Raw genomic sequence first — 22,419 nt, 5'->3', positions numbered from 1 at the left:
GGCTTTATATTCATATTTGGTTTTTGTCCAAACCTGGAAGTTCTCCCATCACCTCTTTCAGTCCTTATTCAGACAAAATCTGCCACTAAAATCTGTGGAAGCTCTGGGTGCTTAGCGCCTCTGAAAATCAGGCCACTATTTAGGTGCTTCATTTTAGATAACCAGGATTGAAAATTTTGGCCTTTGTACCTACCTTGCATGGCCACATATAAAAAGATGCATTTACTTAATATATCACGTACCATTCACTGTGTTAATGCCAGTGGATTGTATCATCTGTATGCTATGTTTATTAGCTATGGCCCTTTTCTTTTGAAAAATCAGTCTGGGACTTGTTAAATGAATTAGGGAGAGGAAGTGGAAAGGCTGTTTTTCAATAAAGTATCAAAATTCTCTCTGTCTTCTAAAAAATCAATGTAACAGGCTTTCATTTTCATGTTAGCCCAGCAATGCTGCCAGTGCATAGGCACTTTGTTAACTCTAACAAATGAAGCCGAATCAGCCTTAATGACATCCTCCCAATGAACCTCTTTGACACTTTGATGCATAGAAGAAATGCTAGCTGCAAAAGTGAGAAAATCAAACCTGCAGTGACTTCTGCACAAAGAATCAAGAACATTTAAAACAGACACTATATTTTAAGAGTGAAAACTGTAAAATCAAAAGAAAATAATACAGGGGGCTACATCTTCTTCTTATATAAGCAATGTAGGTCATTGTTGGTGTTTTGTAGATATTGCTCTATGATTTTCCAACATCAGTGCTGTATGTTCTCAGGACTGATAAGGACATACCACTTTCTTAGATGTAGCAGCTGCTTAAATTATTTTACTGAGGGAATGCACAGAGATAATGGAAATTTCATGCTGGCGAGGGAAGTCATTGCTGGAACTGTTGCTCTTTTGGGTATTCCACTGGTTTGTTCAGTTTCAACCAGGTCTTCGCACAGTAACCCCACAGGCAGAGGCACTGCTCTTAGCTTGCTTACTTTGCTTGCCTTTCAGTAGCTTGCTACAGAGTTTGCCAACCTGCTTGATTTGCTTCTTCAGTAACTTCAGAGTCCACCCGACAAAGGGCATTGTCGCTGCCGTTTATAAACAGGGCTGTCACAGGGCACTATCAGCAGCAACCTGATCACTGGCGTTGCTGTAGCCTGGAGAAGGCTGCAAGCCCACCTGGAGGCAGTTTGTTGGGAGATGAGCACTGAAAATCACTGGGCTAAGAGTATAACTGGGAGGATATAAGTGGAAGGAACAGGAAGCAAGGGGGAGCCCAGAGGGTGAGCCTGGGCTGAGGAGTGACGGCTGTGGGGAAACCTCCCCATGCTCTAAGCCAGCATTACACTACAATATTTTGTAATGAATGAATACATGGTGAAAGAGTAACAACCTGGTGTGTGTTTATGACTGAGACCACACATAATGGCCAGGCAGTGGAGTGCACCGGATAGCAACAGAGGTGCCTGTGACATGGACTAATATTAACCTGCCAGGAGCCTGTAGACTACCTGTGATCATTTTTACCCCATCAGCAGAAATGTGAAGGAGGAGAAGGGACTAAATAAAATCTGAGGAATTTCTGGGGAGAAATTTTTCTGTGTTTTCTATTTGTTTTTATATCTCTCTCTGCCCAATATCCTTGCATGACAATATCGGTTAGCTGAACTGCTTTAACTGCTGCTGAACCACATTCTGTGCAACACCCATAAACTCCTGCAATACCCCAGAGCATCTCATGAACCACACTGCAGGAGTCTAGCTCCTTTTGTCTGACTGCAACGTAAACAACACTGTGGTACACTATATCTTGCCTCTTCCCTTATTGTGCATTATTCTGAGACTCCACTTATCATGAGGCATAGGGGCGGGGAGGTGGGGGGAAAGAAAAAAAAAAGGAAAGCATCCCTACAATATAAAGCAAATCTTTACAGAGTCATGAAGTGTCTGATTCACCCTGATTCTCCCTTGATTCTCATTTGAGTGCTGAGAGCAATTATCCATCTTCTTTGCCAAGGCAAGTGTATTGGAACCCCTCTCTCTTACATCGTGCACCCAACATGCAATGAAGAGGGCATGAATAGATCTGCTGCCCTATTTGGTTTGAGAGAGTCTATCTATGATCTGCGGATGCTCCGGAGCTTGGTGTAGCTCTGCCTCCTGCAGGCAGAACCCTTGCCTTAGGTAGCTCGTGGATATCTGTGTTGTAGCCCATTTGCTGGTCTCTAGAATGAATACTTCATTTATAGAAAGTAGAGTGGCAGCTTGACTGAAAAGTGCTGAGATTCAACTAGTGCTCAGGAGACCTACTTAACAATGGTGATCAGCTCAGTTTCAAATACCCCTATTTGAGGAGAAGGCAACGGGGAAGATGATGGCTGAGCAACATTAGCCATATCCAGATAGAAGGAGATTCTCTGGGTTTCAAGAGTGGCTTATTATCTCTCAACTATTTTGATGTGGTGACCTTTGCTTTCAGACAGACCTCAGCACAGTGCTGCATGCCTCTGTGACCTTGAAACAAGCCTGGATTACTACAATGCCTTTTTCTGATGGCTTCTCTTGGAACTCACTTGCAGATTGCAATTACTAAAGAATGTGACATCTTCACTGCTCAAGGGCCTTCACTTGTGAGAATCAGTAACACCAGTGTTCTGCCATATGCACTGGTTGTCTATTATTCTGTGAGTGTGTTTAGTATTTAAAGACTTAAATACAGTCTGCGAGAGGGTGTATACCTGTCATACTATGATCTGCAGTACCAATTGAGAACAGCAGAGTTGAAACTGCTGGGTGCAGATTTGAGAGGTCAAAACAAAGGTCTTCTCCATCAAGGGTCTGTGGCTCTGGGGAGTTCTCTCTACTTTGACATACACCCAGATACTGCACATGAGTGGATACCTGTGGATTGAGTTCAAGACCTCCTTCCTAACCCCTTTGTTCTGTTAACCTCCCACAAGCCTCAGTCTTGTCTCTCATATTATTCAACAGCTATATGGCATAGCTGATTAGACAACACAGGCTGAAATATCACCAGTACTCAGATGACACACTGCTCTACATCTCCTTTACATCAAACAGTACCATCTCCTGGCTTTCTCCATGCCCAGCTGAAATCAACACTTGGATGAAGAACAGATGGCTAACAATGAATCGAGCAAGATGGAAGTGTTGCTGATAGGCTGAGGGAGGCTTTTCAAAAAACTTGCTTCCTCTTTAACACTCCCACTATTGAGAACATCTGCCCTCAGACTGACAAATCAGCTTTGGTGTCCTTTTGGACTCCTCAATACTACCAAAGGCTCAGATAGACATGAGATGAAGAACACCTCACTACCTTATTGGCTGGCCAAAAGATTGTGCCACATCCTGTCAGACATAGACATAGTCATGATCCATGCATTCATGCTTGATTATTGCAATGGAATACATCTCGGAATGAAGTCACACAGCCTGCTAAAACTCAGACTAGTACAAAAAACAGTAGTCCATCTGCTTAGCAACACAGGCTGCCATGAACACATCTCCCTGATGCTCCAATCTGAACTGAATGTTTACTGAATGCAGAGTCCACTTCAAGGTCTCTGATGTGATAATCAAAGCTCTCCATGGGAATAACCCTAACTACCTGAGAAATTGCCTCTCCATCCATGAAAGCTCCATTCCACTGGAACAATGCAACTGTTGACCAATAGGGGAGACTTTGAGAGCAGGACACCAAACGTGCTGAAGTTGGACCTAGATTTAGCCTATGGGGCATATCCCACAAAAGATAAGTAACCACAAAATTCGCCATTTTCAAAACTAAATGCAAAGCTCTGTTCTTTGACTTTATTTTCCCTCAGTAAGATTTTCAGATACAGACACCAACTCACCCACCACACTAACCCACAAATGTAAATCAAATACCTATGAACTCATCAAGTTATTTCTCCTTAAAGCTGGCAAGGAAGAAAAAAGAGGTTATTTATAGTGTTAAATACTTGAGCAACTACAATGATAGGCACTATATCTGTGGATAGATAAGTAGACAGACAGATTTCTAATATTAAGATTTCATTTACTCAGCCAATTTTATTCAACCAAATGAAGATACTGCGTTTAACTACACTGACCAATTTTATAGCTTAAGTCTAAATTATTTCTGGATACTCTTAGAAAAACTCTGCTGAACTCTGACCTGAAACTGTTTCCACTGTCACTTCACAATATATTTTTCAACTCACTGATGCTTGTTGGGGGAGCTGTCCCTGTGTATTAAATGACAGTGGCATTGGGTAAACAAACCAGTTCTTGAAATCTGTTCTCAGAGGAATTTCTGACTGATTTCAGGACTGAATAATAGAAATGGGAAGAAAACCAAAAATGGTTTGTGTATCTCCTTTGCTCAATTCATTTGAAAAGACATGACATGTCACCTTTATAGATGACTATACTTTACTGCTACTTGATACTTTACATAAATGATTACTGTGTGAGGAAACTAATTTGCTTCATTTATTTGTTCACTTTATACTGAAACTGAGTTTAACTTCAATGTCAAAGTTCTGGGAGGAGAATATAGAGTGTTTCTCACCTTTGGTGGATGCCTTCTGTGAATTACCATTTTCTAAAATAAACAAATAAAAAAGTTTTATACTTGTTTGCTGATAAAGCTACTTAAGATGTCTAAATTTATAATCAGATTCACAAAGAATTTTCATATTCTCAGCCATAACTAGTCATTTGATATCTAGAATATTGTTAAAATGCAAATTCTCTTTACTGGAATACTTACTTTTAGCAATTAGCTCTCGCTCGGTCTTCCCATCATCCTGGTATTCATCTAACCATCTTTCATTGTAAAGAGATAATAATTAGACTTATGGCAGTTAGTAATTAATCTTTTTATGAGGAATCTCAGCATTATTTCCCCTCCTTTCACCAATGTTTTTTGTGCATCTCTTGTCAAGCTAAGGCTTGTAAACACTTACTGGGCCAAATTCTCTGCTGGTATTAATTTGGCACAGCTTCCCTCATTCAATGAAACTATGCCAACTTATACCACAGGCAATGGGATTACTCATGGTAGTTAGCACTACACCTGGTAGTTACGAGTAAGTATTGGCAGGTTCCTTAGATTCTAAGATCTACGAAGCTTCTAGAGCTTCTATGGACTGGCACCTATGATGGTGAATTTCACCTCAATTTTGCCCTTCACTGTACATTACAGAATTTAAGGGCTTAACCCTAAACTTGACATGCTACAAAAATACCCCCACATACTTCATCAACTGATCCCCCATCTCATATTAGAACGTTTTACAGCCGTTATCTGAGTTCTCTTATTTTAAAATACTGGTAATTATTATAAGTTTCCAACTTATTGGCTCCCTTTTGCTGTATCCTAAACAACTGCAATTCATTCTACTCTCCACATACAAAGTAACTATGTGAATAAAACTCTTGTGTATGGAGAGAAGACTAGACTCCATTATGTTTAAACTATTGTTGCAATAAATACCTTGATTAACCTTTGTGAATTCTCTTCTAATCCCCTCCAAGAAACCAAAAGATCACTAACCATTTTTAAAAATAGACAGGAAACTTTGGTTCATTGGTAGCACTTACTGCAGGCAAAGAATTACGGAGCCCCTCTAGTTCTATAGATAATGTCTCTAACCTTTTTCTAGTGCTTAACAAGTTCTTTTTGACATGGCAGTTTTATAGCAAGTCCACAGTCTTAGTCAAGTATTCCTCCCTTAGGAGGAATCTTATAAAATCTCTCTGACATTACAGAAACAATTGTCTACTCTTCAAATAACCAACTTTAATGTAAACCAAACTAATTAAATAGCCTAATAGATAAAAAAACTAATAATTACAATAATAGTTTTAGAGAAAAAAATAGTTATTAGCTAACAATTTGCAGGATTTTTGCAAATTGAATTTTTTTTAAGCTAGAGGGGAATTTTCACTTAAAAACAGACAATGTTTCCTTTCTTAACTGAATTTCTAATTGATAATCAAGATTGTAAGACAACCCCCACCCTAAAAAATGATTGAGCTGACATGAACAACTATTTTGTAGCCAAATGTATAGATACTCCAAGTATTTGGAAAGCCTGTACTGCAATGCATAATCTGCTTGATTTTAAAATATGCTTCTCTGAATCATTTCTATAGTGTTAGATATAGATATCATACACACATGCACATATATTCATCTATAACTCTTTCTACCGCAAACCTATCTGAAGTTTATATGGTGGTTGCTTCAACATACAAATTGCTGAAGGCTAGGTTGTTGTCTAGGGTGGCAAAATATCTGGAGCAAAAGAATGTTTAGTGGCTCTGACTGGAGGCTGAAAGAGTTGGACATTTTTCAATTTTGCCTATGGCAGCAAAATTCTAGAGCCAGCATTGAGACAAGGAAATAGACCTTTGCTAAGTTAGCAGAAACATTTTATCTATCCTCTAAGACAATATCAACTAACTTTTTTTTGCACCTAGATATACAGTTCTCTTCAAAGATTTCCAATATATTAAGTTCACTCTAATGACCTTTAGTGACTAGGAAATGCAAAATGAACTGGCCTAAATCCATATGATTGGAAACTTTTAACGTAATATCTTTTAAGGAGCAGAGAATTGAAACTTTATTTAGTTTTATATGTTATGTACGTGCAAGGTAAAGGAAAAATGATTGCGCCTTTTCACCCACAGAACATTTGGCTTTTGACCTTTTCCATCTTATTCCATGCCCTCCCATGCCAATCCAGCAGCCTTTTCTGCATGGCTTGAAGCAGTGAATTCTGTTCACCCCTTACTCCCTGGAAGACTGCTGGGTAGGATTCATATATTCAGGCTTTGTGAAGGCAGCAAAGTGTTTTTTTTAAGTGTTTGGCTCCTGTCTTGCAATGTTTTCCTTAAGCTGCTCGCAGTATAACATACTACAATTCTGATTTCCCATCAATGGCATACCTGTTACAGGGAAACACAGCTTCTTGATCATCATCTTCCTCTTTAAATTTGACAACCACCTTATCAAGGAACCATCCATTGCCTGGATTGAAATGACAAAAGTTTACTTGCAAGTTTGTATTTTTGTGGAGAAAAAAAATATCTTGAAGAGAAAAGTTGAAACAACTGCTTTCCCAACAGCAGATCTCATTATGTCAAAACTCAGCTAAAGAAGTGAAAACATTAACCTAATACCCTCACAAGATTCCCATTCTACTACTAAGGCACAATATTCCTAACCATAGGCAAGAGACTATCTTGTTTCCAGCAGAGTATTCTTTGTGTGGCGACAGGAGTGTACTAGCATCTGTAAACTGCTACCACCACTCCCACTTCAGCCTATGCTCTTCTATTCCCTTTGTTCAGGTTCACATATAGAGAAAACATTCTGCTTGTGCAATTTACCATGATTCACTGTCAGAACCAGAATCCTTGGTCCTTTGGGAATGAAGTACATGACATTATGAATTCGGAGAGACTGGATTAATATATAACATCCTCATTCATGTGTGTTCTTACAATAGCCTTATACAGTCTCTTAAAAATATAAGCTTTCAATCTTGAAAAGAGTTCAATAAAAATCATTTTAAATAAACCACCAAGGCAAAGTATGGTGTAAGAACCGAATGACTATTAGATTAACTAATTCTGACTGAAAAAAAATATATTGAACAGAAGGGGTTCTTCTATTGAGGTGAAAACGTCTTCACTAAGCCTTTCAAATTTGTGTTTTCTTCAAGCCTTGGTTTCAAGGGCACATTTTTGTTCAGCTTTTTCCTTCTATAAAGAGAGCAAAGTGCACTCTTAACTAAACTTCTTATAAGTTATTGCCCAAGGTAATCACATAACTTACATTTATGTAACACTTAGATTGTGAAAGATCCAAGCCTTTAACAGATTAATCATATAGAGTTCACTTACCTATCACCAAACTACCATTCACCAATCACCATTCTCTGGGGCAGAACATAACAGCCATTCTCTACCAGCAATATTAAACAAGTGACTAGCAACTTTTGGGGCAAGACATACATAATAAGCACCACTTTAAAGAGAGGAATTAAGTTAGTCAACTGAAAACATAGGACAAATTTAGGTAGGCTGAATACAATTACCTAATTTAGAATTTGGCCATGATGCCCTGGTTAACACTAGCATTCTTGCAAAAAGGACAAAAGGAATGTTCAAGACCTTGTTTTCACATTTTATCCAAAAGATATTTTCCACAGGACAGTGGGCAGGGCATTGGTCCAGTACTGACTCAGAGGGAAGAATGCCATCTACTGAATCATTAGAACACCTCCAGGTGCACTGGTTTTTTTCTTACGCAAAGCCCATTCCGGCCAAGTATTAGGAGCAGAAGGAAATTATTAAATGATTTGAAGTAAATTAAATGATTTGAAGCCATCAGATTGTGCATAATGCAAGCTTAAGTAACTATGCAAACTTATTATTGTTTGCAGCGCTGTTGTAGCCATGTTGGTCCCAGGATATTTGAGAGACAAGGTGGGTTAAGTAATATCTTTTATTGGACCTAACAAAGAGCTCTATGTAGCTCAAAAGTTTGTCTCTTTCACCAACAGAAGTTGGTCTAATAAAAGATATTATTTCACTCACCTTGTCAAACATTATTATAACCCTTATCCTCCTCCCTGCCTTCCCTCCAATTGCTTGTTACATTTACCCGTTGTATCTGGTCCTTAATTAGATTGTAAGCTCTTTGGAGAAAGGACCATATGTCTACATAGAGCCTAAAACAATGCAATCTGATCCTCAATTATGAATATTGACTAGGTGTGACCCTGCTTAGCTTAGGAGATCCAATCTGATTCTAGTCTGCAAATACTTTACTGTAGCCCTTTCAAAATGTCAGCTCTTTTCTTTTACACCATGCCAGTGATTCTCAACTGTATTACAAATTGATACTGATCTCAGGGCCCTGCAGGAGGCTCTCCTCTTATCCGCGGATATGATCAAGGCTACTCTCATTTTGTTTGAGACCACGCAAAGCATATATAATGCCATCCACAGGAACAATCCCACACTGCCCAGTACACATGAAGCAAATGGCCTAGTGCTGCCAGATTCTCTCTGCATCCTCATCACTGCTAGGATGTTGTTGTTATGGTTCTCTGAGATTCCACTTGGTGGCAAAGTGGCAGTCAAATCAGTGCTCTAACTTTATTCCTGTATCTCATTTTCATTCACTGTCTATAGAAGAATCATTTTATCCAGCTCTGTATGAGTTACCCTTGTGAATTCTTCTGTGGTACTCCGTATGACAAATAAATAGCACTCTGTTATAAATCATCTTGCAAACCAACAGCTAACTGACATTATTTGATACTACATCCCAGTTGCCTTTTGCTGCCCATTACCATAGCTTTCTACAATCCCACCACTGTGACTAATCTGCAGGAATAAGTACTTGTGTCTCTTTTTTAGTCTTCTCACTGCAAGGCCTTTTGTAACACTTTGTATGAAGGATGTTATATATACAGATAAAGAGTACTGTGCTGTAAAACAGCTCACAAAACAAATTAGTCACTAGAAAATTAACTCCTACCTGGACCAGTTCTATCATGGCTAATCACAAGTTTCTTCAGGTCTCTTAGTGATACAGCCTTTATGAAGAAGATATCCACCTGCAGAATCATCAAAATGAGATTGATAAAGGCCTTGATCATGTAGGTCTTTGCATGATGTTCAGGGGCATGGACAAGATTGTTGCTTCCAGATGTAAGTTAACACTTAGCCCTCTGTTCTGAGTGGTAGCAAGGAGGATAAAAAAGGGGAACGGGTATGTTTTAGGACATCTGGTGTAAGCACGATTCTCACCATGTTAATGAGAGATTTAGCAATGAGTTCTCCTCTTGGGTCGTACACCTACTGCTGATGAACAAAGAAAGAGGATGCAAAGTAGTGTTCTCATTCATGCAGGATCAGGTTTTGCTGACCTTCCTCTGCTGATGATTGCTTTTTATTTGGTGCCTATAGGTATGATGCTGCACATTCCTAGGTTCAAGCACAGGTTCAAGCACAAACTGCTTAAAGTAACATTAATATATAATATATTAATATATAAAGGTGGTTGTTTACTGCAATCAGAGTTGTGATGGCAGATGTGTAGACATACCTGAGCTAGCATTGATTTAGCTAGCTTGAATTACAAGAGCCACAGCAGCAGCACAGGTGGCAGCATGGGCTGTACAAGTCCACCTGAGACGCTGGGTATGTTTTCAAGTGGCTAGCCCATGCTGCTGCCTGTGCTGCCATATCTACACTGCCATTGTTATTCAAGCTAGCTAGATCAAAGGGTACGTCTTCACTACCCGCCAGATCGGCGGGTAGTTATCGATCTATCGGGGATCGATTTATCGTGTCTCATCTAGACGCAATAAATCGATCCCCGAACACACTCCCCATTGACTCCGTAACTCCACCAGAGCGAGAGGCGGAAGCAGAGTCGACAGGGGAGCCGCGGCCGTCGATCTCGCGCCACGACAACGTGAGGTAAATCGATCTAAGATATGTCGACTTCAGCTATGCTATTCTCGTAGTTAAGTTGCATATCTTAGATCAATCCCCACCCCACCCCAGTGTAGACCAGCCCAAAGCTAGCCTCAGTATGTCTACATGTGCTGTAGTCACACCTCTGATTGCAGTGTAGACATACCCTTAGCAGCACAGAACTAGCATGGCCAACTCTATACTACCTCCTCTAAGGCCTACAGTTTAGAGTATCAGTTCAGTATGCCCCCAGTGTAGGGAGTGTGTTGGGGGCAGTAGCAGAATGTAACTTGATTCTAAGAATTACATTAACCTAATCAGGGAACAGAAACACTACCGTAACCCCTTGATCTATGTGTCCAATCAAAACTAAACAGAGCATGAATTTTGAATATCCAATACTCACAGTAAACTATTCATTCAGAATCTACAGGCCAAATATTATTAAATAAATTAATTCTGTGAATAATTTTGAATAAATATCTGAGAAAACTGAATTGCTCAAGGATAAATGTGTAAACAGAAAATATCTACATATGTTGAAAAAACTATTTGCTACAAATAATTTGCTAGCATTGATCAGTTTTGCATATTTTTTCCTTTACCTGTCCACGCTGAAACTTGACTTTATTATTCTTAGCTCTATGCAGCTTTCTTTTGCCAGAATCTCCTCTCGTTCCAATGAGGGTGGCATATACATTAGAATCTGTTTCAGCACCAAGTTTAGACCCAGTATATACATGGAGTTCATAAATCACCACTGAAAAAAAGACAAACATTTGCATTATTTTTCTTTCTAATGTATGTATATATGAACTTTTCCTTCTATAGCTGGCCAGAGGATAGCACACCTTCTGACCTGTTTGTAATTAGCCACACCAATCCATATATTCATCACTTCCAGGCTCAATCTGTAATACTCTGTACCTAAATATGAGACCACTGACCTTAAAAAGCTACAGTTTGTTCTGAACAAAGCAGCCCAACTGCTCAAAAAACGGGCCATCAAATGTGCGTCCCCCAATGCTCTATTTTCTTCATTGTCTCCCTGCTGAGTACTAGGCCAAATACAAAGTTTCAGTCCTATTTTTCAAAGCCTTTTTGAGGACTGGCTTAAGTTACCTGGGGACTGTTTCACTCTGCATGATCATGACCACAGACAAAGATCTATGTTCCACTGGAAACATGGGATGGTCATCAACAAGAGTGAAATTAATGCATGAAAAACACAGAATTTCACCCCAAGAAAAGATCAGGATGATCATGAACCTCAGCACTTTCACAGTAAGTGCAAAACCCATTTCTTTGACTCAGCCTTCCCACAATAACATCACAAAAGCAAAACAAACAAAAAACACATGTGTAGTCCCAGCTGACCAGACAGGATAAGGAGAAAAAGAAATATATGTGACATGTACACTTCAATAATTTGGGGATTTGACCAAATATCATGATAATGCCACCTTATGAGAACTTGCACGTATATGCATATGCACATTGTCTGTACTAGGAAACCAGATTGACCATGACCAGCTAAAGGTGGTAAACTCTATTTACAGTAGGTGCTTTAGAGTTATTGTATTTAGATATTTTGAAGTGCAGTAATATTATCATAATTGTCCAAATAGTACTAAAACTTCTGTTTCACAATAATTATTTCCAGCAATTACATACGACTATATTCTGCTACACTTTTTCAGTTATTAGAGGTTTTTAATATTTTTTTTTGCTCCTAATTACATCTTAGTGGAATTTATCCATGCAGTTTTTCTATTCTAATCACAGCTGGTCACTAGTGCTGCTATCTAGTAGACAATAAGAGAGATTATTGTTCCACTAATGGAGATTTTTAATAGCTCTCTGGAAAGAAGAAAAGTACTGGGGGAGCACAGGAATACACATTTAAGCACAATCTTTAAGAAAGGGACAGAGGAGAAACCAGGAACATATAACAAACAACTTTGACCTTGGTATTAAACAATATACTCTAAGATACTACTATTATTAAACTACTAGTCTTACTTCTAATAATAATGTGACATTTATATAGAACCTTTCATGAAAAAGGATCCCAAAACATGTACACACACACACACACACACACACAAACCACTTCACCCACCATGAAGTGTAGCCCTTTCCAGGGTGGAATGTAGTGGTTCCTTAACAGTACAGAACACTGCAGAAGCATTTAGAGCAGGAAGTTAAGAATACCAACATGTGTATTTGCAGCTGCAGAGGGAATTTAGGTATTAGAATATGGTCATGACACTTAGAATAGACCTGTAACTCTTGCAAAAAGTGCCATAGGATTTTTAATTACCTTGAACTGGAGTCTAAGCCAAACAACAGCATCTCCAAGTCCAACACTTGACCACCAAATAGGATGTAGGATAAATGTGAAATTATAGAATTCGAGTTCGCTTAAGTTTGGCTAAGGAAATATGTGTGTGGTAAAGAAAGACCCTGACTAGCAAGTAGAAGAAAGGCCTTGAAAATAATAAAAAAGTCATAAGGCCAGAAGGTATGAAGCAGGGAAGATGCCTGGTTCAAAGAATAACTAACAAAATAAGGGAAGATTTCTAAATAGGAGACATCTGACTGACAGAGGTGACCACAGATAGTTTTAAATAAGTCAAAGAGAATCTGTCTTAAAAGGAGCCAACATGGACCTTCTGACCCCGCATACCAGTGTTGAAGCCTATGTGAATCCTGGTGCAATGGAAAAACTGTTGGGCAGGAAGTAGGAGGGGAGGAAAGGCCTTGGGAAGAAAAGAGGCTGTTAATCTTATCTGGATTAAAACTGGTAATAACGGTAAACTGTCTCAGGTTAGTTTTTAGCTGAAATCAGTACTTGGCTGTGACATCACTTGTTTGCTGAGTATAAAGAAGTTGACTCTTAAAAGGTTCATTGCCAATACCTTCCTGACCACACTGGAGCCAACCAACATGTGTCTGAGCACCCAGGGGTTTAGCCCATGTGATTAAATGTTTATCAATATTTTGTTACTGTTTGGATGTACTAAATTGCTTATTATTTAGGCTTTTTTAGGTATGTTTAGAGCAATTGTATAAGTACCTTTGGCCTCTGGATTTAATAAAGGAATGTATAATTAAATCAGTGTTTGTGGTTTCCCATATTAATATTAATAATTTCAAATATTATTAATAATTCCAACATAGGCATTAAAGAGTCCTGTGGCACCTTATAGACTAACAGATGTATTGGAGCATAAGCTTTCATGGGTGAATACTCACTTCGTCAGACACATGTAATGGAAAGCTTATGCTCCAATACATCTGTTAGTCTATAAGGTGCCACAGGACTCTTTGTAGCTTTTTACAGATCTAGACTAACACAGCTACCCCTCTGATACTTAACATCGGCATTGGTTCAGTGCTGGCTCAGAGGGAAGAGTGCCACCTCCTGAATCGCAATCACTACTTCCTGCAACATCCTGGCTTTCCTTGGAGCTCTCCCATCATATTTACTAAGACGAAGCATACTTAGCAAATGAAATATAAGACCTCATCCCAACAAACACATAATTGAGAAATGTTCAGTTCTATTTCAAAATGATTTTAACATGATACCTCATAGTATATTAATATTAGTGTGTACAGATTAGCAATAATAAAATAGAAGACACTCCTCTTGAAATAATAGGGAACTGTTCAGATGATGGAGGGCAGAACGTAATGGTAGACCACTATACAGGGGAAGAACCCAACTTGTAAAGAGCTACAGTGATCAGTATTGTACACAATACTTTTTGGGTCAAATTTCCAAAAGAGTATCTATGGATTAGATTCTGCCACTCTTACTTATATTAAGTAAGCAGCTCTCCTGGACTATTTGTGGAGGAAGGTACTACATGTAGTTATTTAGAGTGGTGGAATCTGGCCCAAAGACTGAACTTACAATTTTGCACCCTTACCATTCACACCCAAAATGTTGAAATTGCAACCCACCTGCAGGTGCTAACAAAAGGATGCAGACTTCTAACTATATAATTGTGCCAGCAAATTAGGCAAACTTCTATATTATTTGCACCTGCAAGTGATTTGCAGTCTTAAAACTGCAAAGGCAAATAATTGGCACACAGTTTTAGCAGCCTATTTGAAAAGTAAGCCCTTCAATAACAAATGACTCACAGGAACTAAGTACCAACAAGTTACTCTGGAGGTGACATCAAACTGAACGAGCAAATGCAGGATGTACAGGAAGAGAATTAGAAAGAATTGCAGTTTAGCACAGGAATATGAGCAGATCAATGGCTCATATATTAAATAAAATTGTAAAACCATGGGATAACCAGGGAGAATATAATAAGAGTTGAATGTAACTTTTCAATGGATACCTATCTGAATATTCCACTCAGGCCTGGTCCACACTAGGAGTTTATCTCGAATTTAGCAGCGTTAAACTGAATTAACCCTGCACCCGTCCACACAACGAAGCCCTTTCCTTCGATATAAAGGGCTCTTAATTTCAATATCTGTACTCCTCCCCGATGAGGGGAGTAGCGCTGAAATCAGTATTGCCATTTCGAATTAGGGTTAATGTGGCTGCAATTCGAAGGTATTGGCCTCCAGGAGCTATCCCACAGTGAACCATTGTGACTTCTCTGGAAAGCAATATGAACTCGGATGCACTGGCCAGGTAGACAGGAAAAGCCCCGTGAACTTTTGAATTTCATTTCCTGTTTGCCCAGCGTGGAGAGCACAGGTGACCATGCAGAGCTCATCAGATAACCATGCAGTCCGAGAATCGAAAAAGAGCATAAGCATGGACCATACGGGAGGTACTGGATCTGATCGCTATATGGGGAGAGGATTCAGTGCTAGCAGAACTATGTTCCAAAAGATGAAATGCCAAAACTTTTGAAAAAATCTCCAAGGGCATGATGGAGAGAGGCCACAATAGGGACTCACTACAGTGTCACGTGAAAGTTAAGGAGCTCAGACAAGCCTACCAGAAAACCAAAGAAGCAAACAGAAGGTCCGGGGCAGAGCCGCAGACATGCCGCTTCTATGCTGAGCTGCATGCAATTATTGGGGGGGCTGCCACCACTACCCCACCTCTGACCGTGGATTCCGAGGTGGGGGTAATCTCAGCCATGCCTGAGGATTCTGCGGACGGGGAAGATGAGGAGGAGGACAAGTTCGCAGAGAGCATACAGGATCTTTTTCTCAGCCTGACAGAAGTACCCTCCCAACTCCCAGACAATGAGGCCATGGAAGGGACCTCCGGTGAGTGTACCTTTGTAAATATAAAACATGGTTTAAAAGCAAGCGTTTTTTAATGATTAATTTGCCCTGAGGACTTGGGATGCATTCGTGGCCAGTACAGCTACTGGAAAAGTCTGTTAAAGGGATAAAGTGATCATCCCAGAGAATTGGATTGGGGGGAGGAGGGGTAGTTTGGTTTCTGATGCTGCACGTTAACAGGAAAACCAAAGCACTCAATGGCTTTGCTTGGTATGTGCAAAAGCAGGGCGCTGCTTTTCTGAAGGCTACATGCAAGCCGAATTCTGTTGCCCGGACCTGCGTCTGTGCTCTCTAACACCAAAGCCACAGGCACTCAATATTAAGATGCAAAATGCGACCTTGTACATGAAATCACATGTGCTATGTAATGTGAATAGTGTTGTTCACCGTGAAAGAGTATAAGCATTTTTCTGTAAAATGTATCTTTTTAAATACTTCTCTCCCTTTTTTTCCCCTCCCTCCCTCCCGTAGCTGCAAATTTTTCAAGCCTCCCTCCTCCGTCCCGAAGGCTATCTCAGATAAGGAGGCGAAAAAAAAGGACGAGAGACGAGATGTTCTCTGAAATCATGGAATCGACCCGCAACGAAAGAGCTCATCTGAATGAGTGGAAGGATGTGGTTTCAAAGTGCAGGAAAGAGGCCAGTGAACGTGAGGACAGGAGGGACCAACAGGAGAACATGAGGGACAAACATGAGGAAAGAAGGGACTAATGTGAGGAGAGGAGAGATGCTCGAGATGAGAGGTGGCGGCAGGAAGATCAGAGGAGGCAGGATGCAACGCTGGGGCTGCTGTGTGAGCAAACGGACATGCTCCGGCGTCTGGTGGAGTTTCAGGAATGACAGCAGGATCACAGACTGCCGCTGCAGCACCTGTATAACCACCCTCCCCCCTCACCTGGTTCCATAGCCTCCTCACCCAGACGTGTAAGAATGCAGGGGGGTAGGAGGCTCCGTATACCCTCCCATTCCACCCCAGTGGACAGCCCAAGCAAAAGGCTATCATTTTTTTAACCTTTTTTTAGTGGCCTTTTCCTTCGTGCCGATCCTCCTCCCCCCAAATCCCACCCGGGTTCTCTCCCTCTTTTTATAATCAATTCATAAAGAATAAATGATTTTTAAATGATAGTGACTTTATTTCCTTTGAAAGCAAGCTGGGATCGAAGGGGGAGGGTGGGTTGCTTACAGAGAATGAGTCAAGAGGGTGGGTTTTCATCAAGGAGAAACAAACAGAACTTTCACACGGTAGCCTGGCCAATCATGAAACTGGTTTTCAAAACTTCTCTGATGTGCCGTGCTTCCTGGTGTGCTCTTCTAATCGCCCTGGTGTCTGGCTGTGCGTAATCAGCGGCCAGGCGATTTGCCTCAGCCTCCCACCCCACCATAAAGGTCTCCCCCTTACTCTCACAGATATTGTGGAGCACACAGCAAGCAGCAATAACAATGGGAATATTGGTTTGGCTGTGGTCTGAGCGAGTCAGTAACGTGCACCAGCGTCCCTTTAAACATCCACATTCTACCACCATTCTGCCCTTGCTCAGCCTGTAGTTGAAAAGCTCCTGACTACTGTCCAGGCTGCCTGTGTATGGCTTCATGAGCCATGGCATTATAGGGTAGGCTGGGTCCCCAAGGATAACTATAGGCATTTCAACATCCCCAACAGTTATTTTCTGGTCTGGGAAGTAAATCCCTTGCTGCAGCCGTTTAAACAGAGTAGTGTTCCTGAAGACGCGGGTGTCATGAACCCTTCATGGCCAGTCCACATTGATGTTGGTGAAACGTCCCTTGTGGTCCACCAGTGCTTGCAGCACCATTGAAAAGTACCCCTTGCGGTTTATGTACTGGGTACCCTGGTGCTCCGGTGCCAAGATAGGGATATGGGTTCCATCTATTGCCCCACCACAGTTAGGGAATCTCATTGCAGCAAAGCCATCCACTATGACCTGTACATTTCCCAGAGTCACTACCTTTGGTAGCAGCAGCTCAGTGATTGCTTTGGCTACTTGAATCACAGCAGCCCCCACAGTAGATTTGCCCACTCCAAATTGATTCCTGACTAACCAGTAGCTGTCTGGCGGTGCAGGCTTCCACAGGGCTATCGCCACTCGCTTCTCAACTGTGACGGCTGCTCTCATCTTGGTATTCTGGCACATCAGAGCAGGGAAAAGCAAGTCACAAAGTTCCATGAAAGTGCCCTTACGCATGCGAAAGTTTCACAGCCACTGGGAATCATCCCAGACCTGCAACACTATGCGGTCCCACCAGTCTGTGCTTGTTTCCCAGGCCCAGAATTGGCGTTCCACAGCTAGAACCTGCCCCATTAAGAATATGATCTCCAAAGCGCCGAGGCCCGCGGTATGAGAGAATTCTGTGTCCGTGTCCATGTCCTCATCACTCTCGTTGCCACGCTGCAGTCGCCGCCTCCTCCTCGCCTGGTTTTTCTGGTCCTGGTTCAGCATAGACTGCACGAGAATGCGCGAGATATTTACAATGTTCATGTCTGCTGTCTTGAGCTGAGCGGGCTCCATGCTTGATGTGGTATGGTGTACGCAGTGCAGTGTTCACCCAGGAAAAAAGGCGCAAAACGGTTGTAAGCCATTGCTTTTCCGGAGGGAGGGGGAGGATGTATCCAGAACCACCAGCAACAATGTTTTTTGCCCCATCAGGCATTGGGATCTCAACCCAGAATTCCAATGGGTGGGGGAGGCTGAGGGAACTATGGGATAGCTATGGGATAGCTACCCACAGTGCAACGCTCCAGAAGTCGACGCTAGCCTTGGTACATGGACGCACACCGCCGAATTAATGTGCTTAGTGTGGCCGTGTGCACTCGACTTTATACAATCTGTTTCCAAAAAGCCGTTTCTGTAAAATCGGAATAATCCCGTAGTGTAGACATACCCTTAGAGTAAGAAAGATGTGTATATTGAGAAAATGTAAAGCCAAAACAAAATCTCTTCACCTCTTTGTAATAAACCTTCATCTCACCAACTAGAGAGTTTTGGCTTTGATTATATACAGACTATCTTCTCTTTAGAATAGCAGCTCTAAACTCTTGGTCACTCCACCCCGCTCCACTCCCAAGCCCCAGTTCTGCTCCACCCTCAGCCCAACTCTACCCTCACTCCCTCTCTGCCCCTGACCAGTTCCACCTCTAGCCCCAGCTCCTCTCCCATCCCCAATTCCACCCCCCGCTCCGCCTTCAGCCCACGCTCTGCTGCTGAGGAAGCAGTGGCTGTGCAATAATGGAGGGAGGTGCAGCCAGATTCCGTTAATGGTAAGGCAGGGCGGGGGGGTGACTGGAAAAGTTTGCACATCGCTGCTGTAAATAAATAACTTAATTAAGAGATATCCTAAATCTTTGCATCGTTAGCTTCTCTTCCTGACATGCTCCAAAGATCCAAATCTGCTGCTACTAGTCAGCAAAGGGCCGACAATATAACATATTTTAAATTGCTACATTTTTCATATTGCCATAATATGTCAGTCATAAAACTATCATAATTAGAGCCTGATGGGCCTGATTCCCCAATCTAGTGCAGCAGTTTCATTCCAGTGTAATTCCACTGATTTCAGTGTAGTTATGCCAGCAAAAAACTGCGGTAACAGAGTAGAGATTCAGGCCTTTGCTCAAAAAAAAAAAAAAAGCAGAGGATATATTGGAAATTACACTCTAAGCAGAACTATTGAATGCAAGCCAGTAGACATTACTTTAACATTATGAGAGGGATTTGTTAAACTGAGTTTAGACTGCTGTATCTAATATGAGGGCATCAAAGGCATAGAAAAGGGTCTAGAAAAGGGCAACATGATTTAGGAGGATTAATTAACATAGAATGGTTGGAAAAACGAGGATAGCACTTGCTACTAAACTAACCTTTTGGAAAATATACGATTGAAATCTTCAAGTAGCTATATAAGGATTCTTTAAATAAGCTCTAAAATCAAATGGAAAACCCCAGGACTTGAGGTCATGGACTGAAAAGTTGAAACAAGGGAGGTAAAATGCTTTCATGCAGAGGATGGTGAACTTCTGAAAGCCTCCATCAAAGACAGATGTAAAAGCAGCTACAATAGACATGTTCAAAAAAGAACGGAAGGGTTACTTAACATTAAAGACTATTACAGGAGTGCAGTGAGGAGAGACAGTGCTTAGGTATGTACCTTTTCAGGCCATAACAATTCAGTGTTTTGCTAACTATTGAAATTTTATCACGCACCTTGTGTTATCTGGTATTTTTCTTAACATCCCAGCTCCTAGAGTCTAGTGATTACATGAGAAACTGAGTTATCATTTAAAAAAAAGTCACTAGCTCCTGTAATTGTGGCATAAAAGCTTGAAAGAGGATCAAAGTGCATCATAATGTCTCAAAAACACCTGTCAGGGATGGTCTAGATAATACTTAGTCTTGCCATGAGTGCAGGGGACTGGACTAGATGAGCTACCAAGGTCTCTTCCAGTCCTACACTTCTATGAAATAAAACAGAGAATCCAAACTGTATTATTATTACAAATTATTTTGGAGGGCCTATCTTGTGGTTTGGGATTGCCAATACTGTTTGATCTAAGGTAATCAGTTAGAGTCATTATAGTCCCCATCCTGCAAGCACTCTGCAAGTGGAACTCTTATTTACTTCAAAGGAAGTTACCTGCATGGATGGCTTGCAAACTCAAACCCTAGAGGTCAACATTATTTGTCAGTTTTGCCCACTGTATATATTTAAAAGTACTGCAGCCAGTTTTGTTTGAAAGACTAAATTGATGTTGATATCTTAACATGTTTGGGAAGGTGGAAGAGGCATACCTGATAGTATTAAAATGGAAGAATAAGAAACTAGAAGTCACAGCTCTGTAAAAGTTTGTCTTTTCTCTCCACATGCTATACATCATCATTCCAAACTCAACACTGTTCAGAGTAACTCTATTATTATAGTTTTAAAATGGTCGCCCTCACTAGTTTAGACTCCTAGCTAATAGCAGATGAATTTAAGATGAAGTATAACTTACATTTCGTTCACTCAGTCTGCATATGAGATAAGCTTTTTCAACATTTACAGTTGTGTGATCATAATGACACAAATTGCCCAAATTATTTTCAGATCAGGTAGCTGCTATTAGTTCACATAGCTGCTATTTCACATGAAATTTTCAGCAGACTCTCTCAACAACTGTTCCCCAAAAGCTGTAATTGCCCCACTATCTGGCAAGTGATAAATACAAACATTATGGCATGGAGACATTTCAATCATGACTCCTCTTCCACTTCTTTATAATTTCCCTGTCATTTTATTTCCTTGATTTGAACTGATTCTATAAAACATACCTGAAAACATACCAGGCAAATATTGTATTCAAAAATTATGCTGGGAGTTTAAGTATTGCAGGTTTAGGCCCCAGTCCACTACTCGTAGGCATAAAGTGATTAATGCATAAATGTTTGCAAGATCAGGGCTATAGACTGATCTTAAAGTTGCCCACTAACTGTAGCTGTAGCCACAATACTCACTGTAACCATTCTGTTTACAATCTCTTTCTTGGCAGCACCATCACTGCTGGCAGGACTTCTGGAAATGATGTTAAAGCAGTAAAGAACCAACATTTCTAACACTGTAATACAATGGTATCAAAAGATGCTAGTAAATCAAATATATTGCATTTCTCAAGGGGTTTGTTACAAAATGACAGCAGAGAATATAGGAATTCCCACAGTCCCTCAAACAAAAAGTGCTCTATGTAGTTAGATATCCTGTGTCTGATAATAGCCACAGTCAGATGCTTCAAGTGAATGCAAAAAAGCCAAATATACCTCCATAGTACACATATGTATGCAATGTGGAAGACAATTTCTTACCAATCTCAGCTATTGATCACCTTGTGCCATGATACATGTTGATTGATACCCATGGTAATTTTCTCTTAACTTATGTAAGGGAAAATGCTAGTCTTTGTACCATAAAGGAAACCTTTCAATTAGGAAAAAGTGCAGGTATTAATTTACTTACTGTAGGTCAATGGATGCCTGCCTCAGATTGAATTTTTCCATAGATACTTGGAACATCTCTAGTGGTAAGATGGTGATAAACATTTGATAGTGATAAAAGTAATAACATTTGGACTTTTAATACTTTTGGTCACTTTTTGTACCATCTTATGATGGATGTGGACCACTGACAACTCTAGGACCACATAAAGTCAGCCATTTTTGACCTGGTGCTTTAACAGACTGGACATATTATTAGGAGACTATTCTAATGCTGCTCTCTGTAGCTGCTCATAAATTTCTCAAAACAATTTTTTCCTTGATTTCCCTCAGTCCAAAAGTGAATTTTTTTTAAGTTTGAGCCAAATTAGTTCAACCATTTTTGATGTATTCAAGCATGGACAAAATAGATTTTTCCCCTTTATGTTCACATTACACAGTTTGCATTTAGATAATTTGAAAACAAATAAAAACATTGACATTTCTTGTACTGTATAGCTTTTAGATCAAAAGCCATGGTTGAAAAAAAAATCAGTTCTGCAGTCATGAGTATTTAAAGTAAAATTGTGAGCATTTACAGCATTTTTTATCTTCTAGTTTATTTTCTTTTTCCTTTTTTTTCTTTGTTTTTTTTTGTATTTTATTTTTTTCCTTGACACAATT

At 40.3% G+C, this 22,419-nt stretch overlaps 1 protein-coding gene across 1 annotated transcript in view; it reads right to left on the bottom strand.

The window, feature by feature from the left end:
• RP1 (RP1 axonemal microtubule associated) overlaps positions 1 to 22,419 on the bottom strand; it is a 258,679-nt gene that overhangs the window by 117,210 nt on the left and 119,050 nt on the right. The window contains 5 exon segments of the mRNA XM_034759443.1: positions 4,573 to 4,605; positions 4,774 to 4,829; positions 6,960 to 7,041; positions 9,565 to 9,643; positions 11,114 to 11,268. Coding sequence (XP_034615334.1) covers positions 4,573 to 4,605; positions 4,774 to 4,829; positions 6,960 to 7,041; positions 9,565 to 9,643; positions 11,114 to 11,268 — 405 coding nt within the window.

Source organism: Trachemys scripta, chromosome 2 (genome assembly GCF_013100865.1).
Source record: "Trachemys scripta elegans isolate TJP31775 chromosome 2, CAS_Tse_1.0, whole genome shotgun sequence".
Taxonomy (NCBI): domain Eukaryota; kingdom Metazoa; phylum Chordata; order Testudines; family Emydidae; genus Trachemys; species Trachemys scripta.
This window is presented reverse-complemented; position numbering and strand designations above follow the sequence as displayed.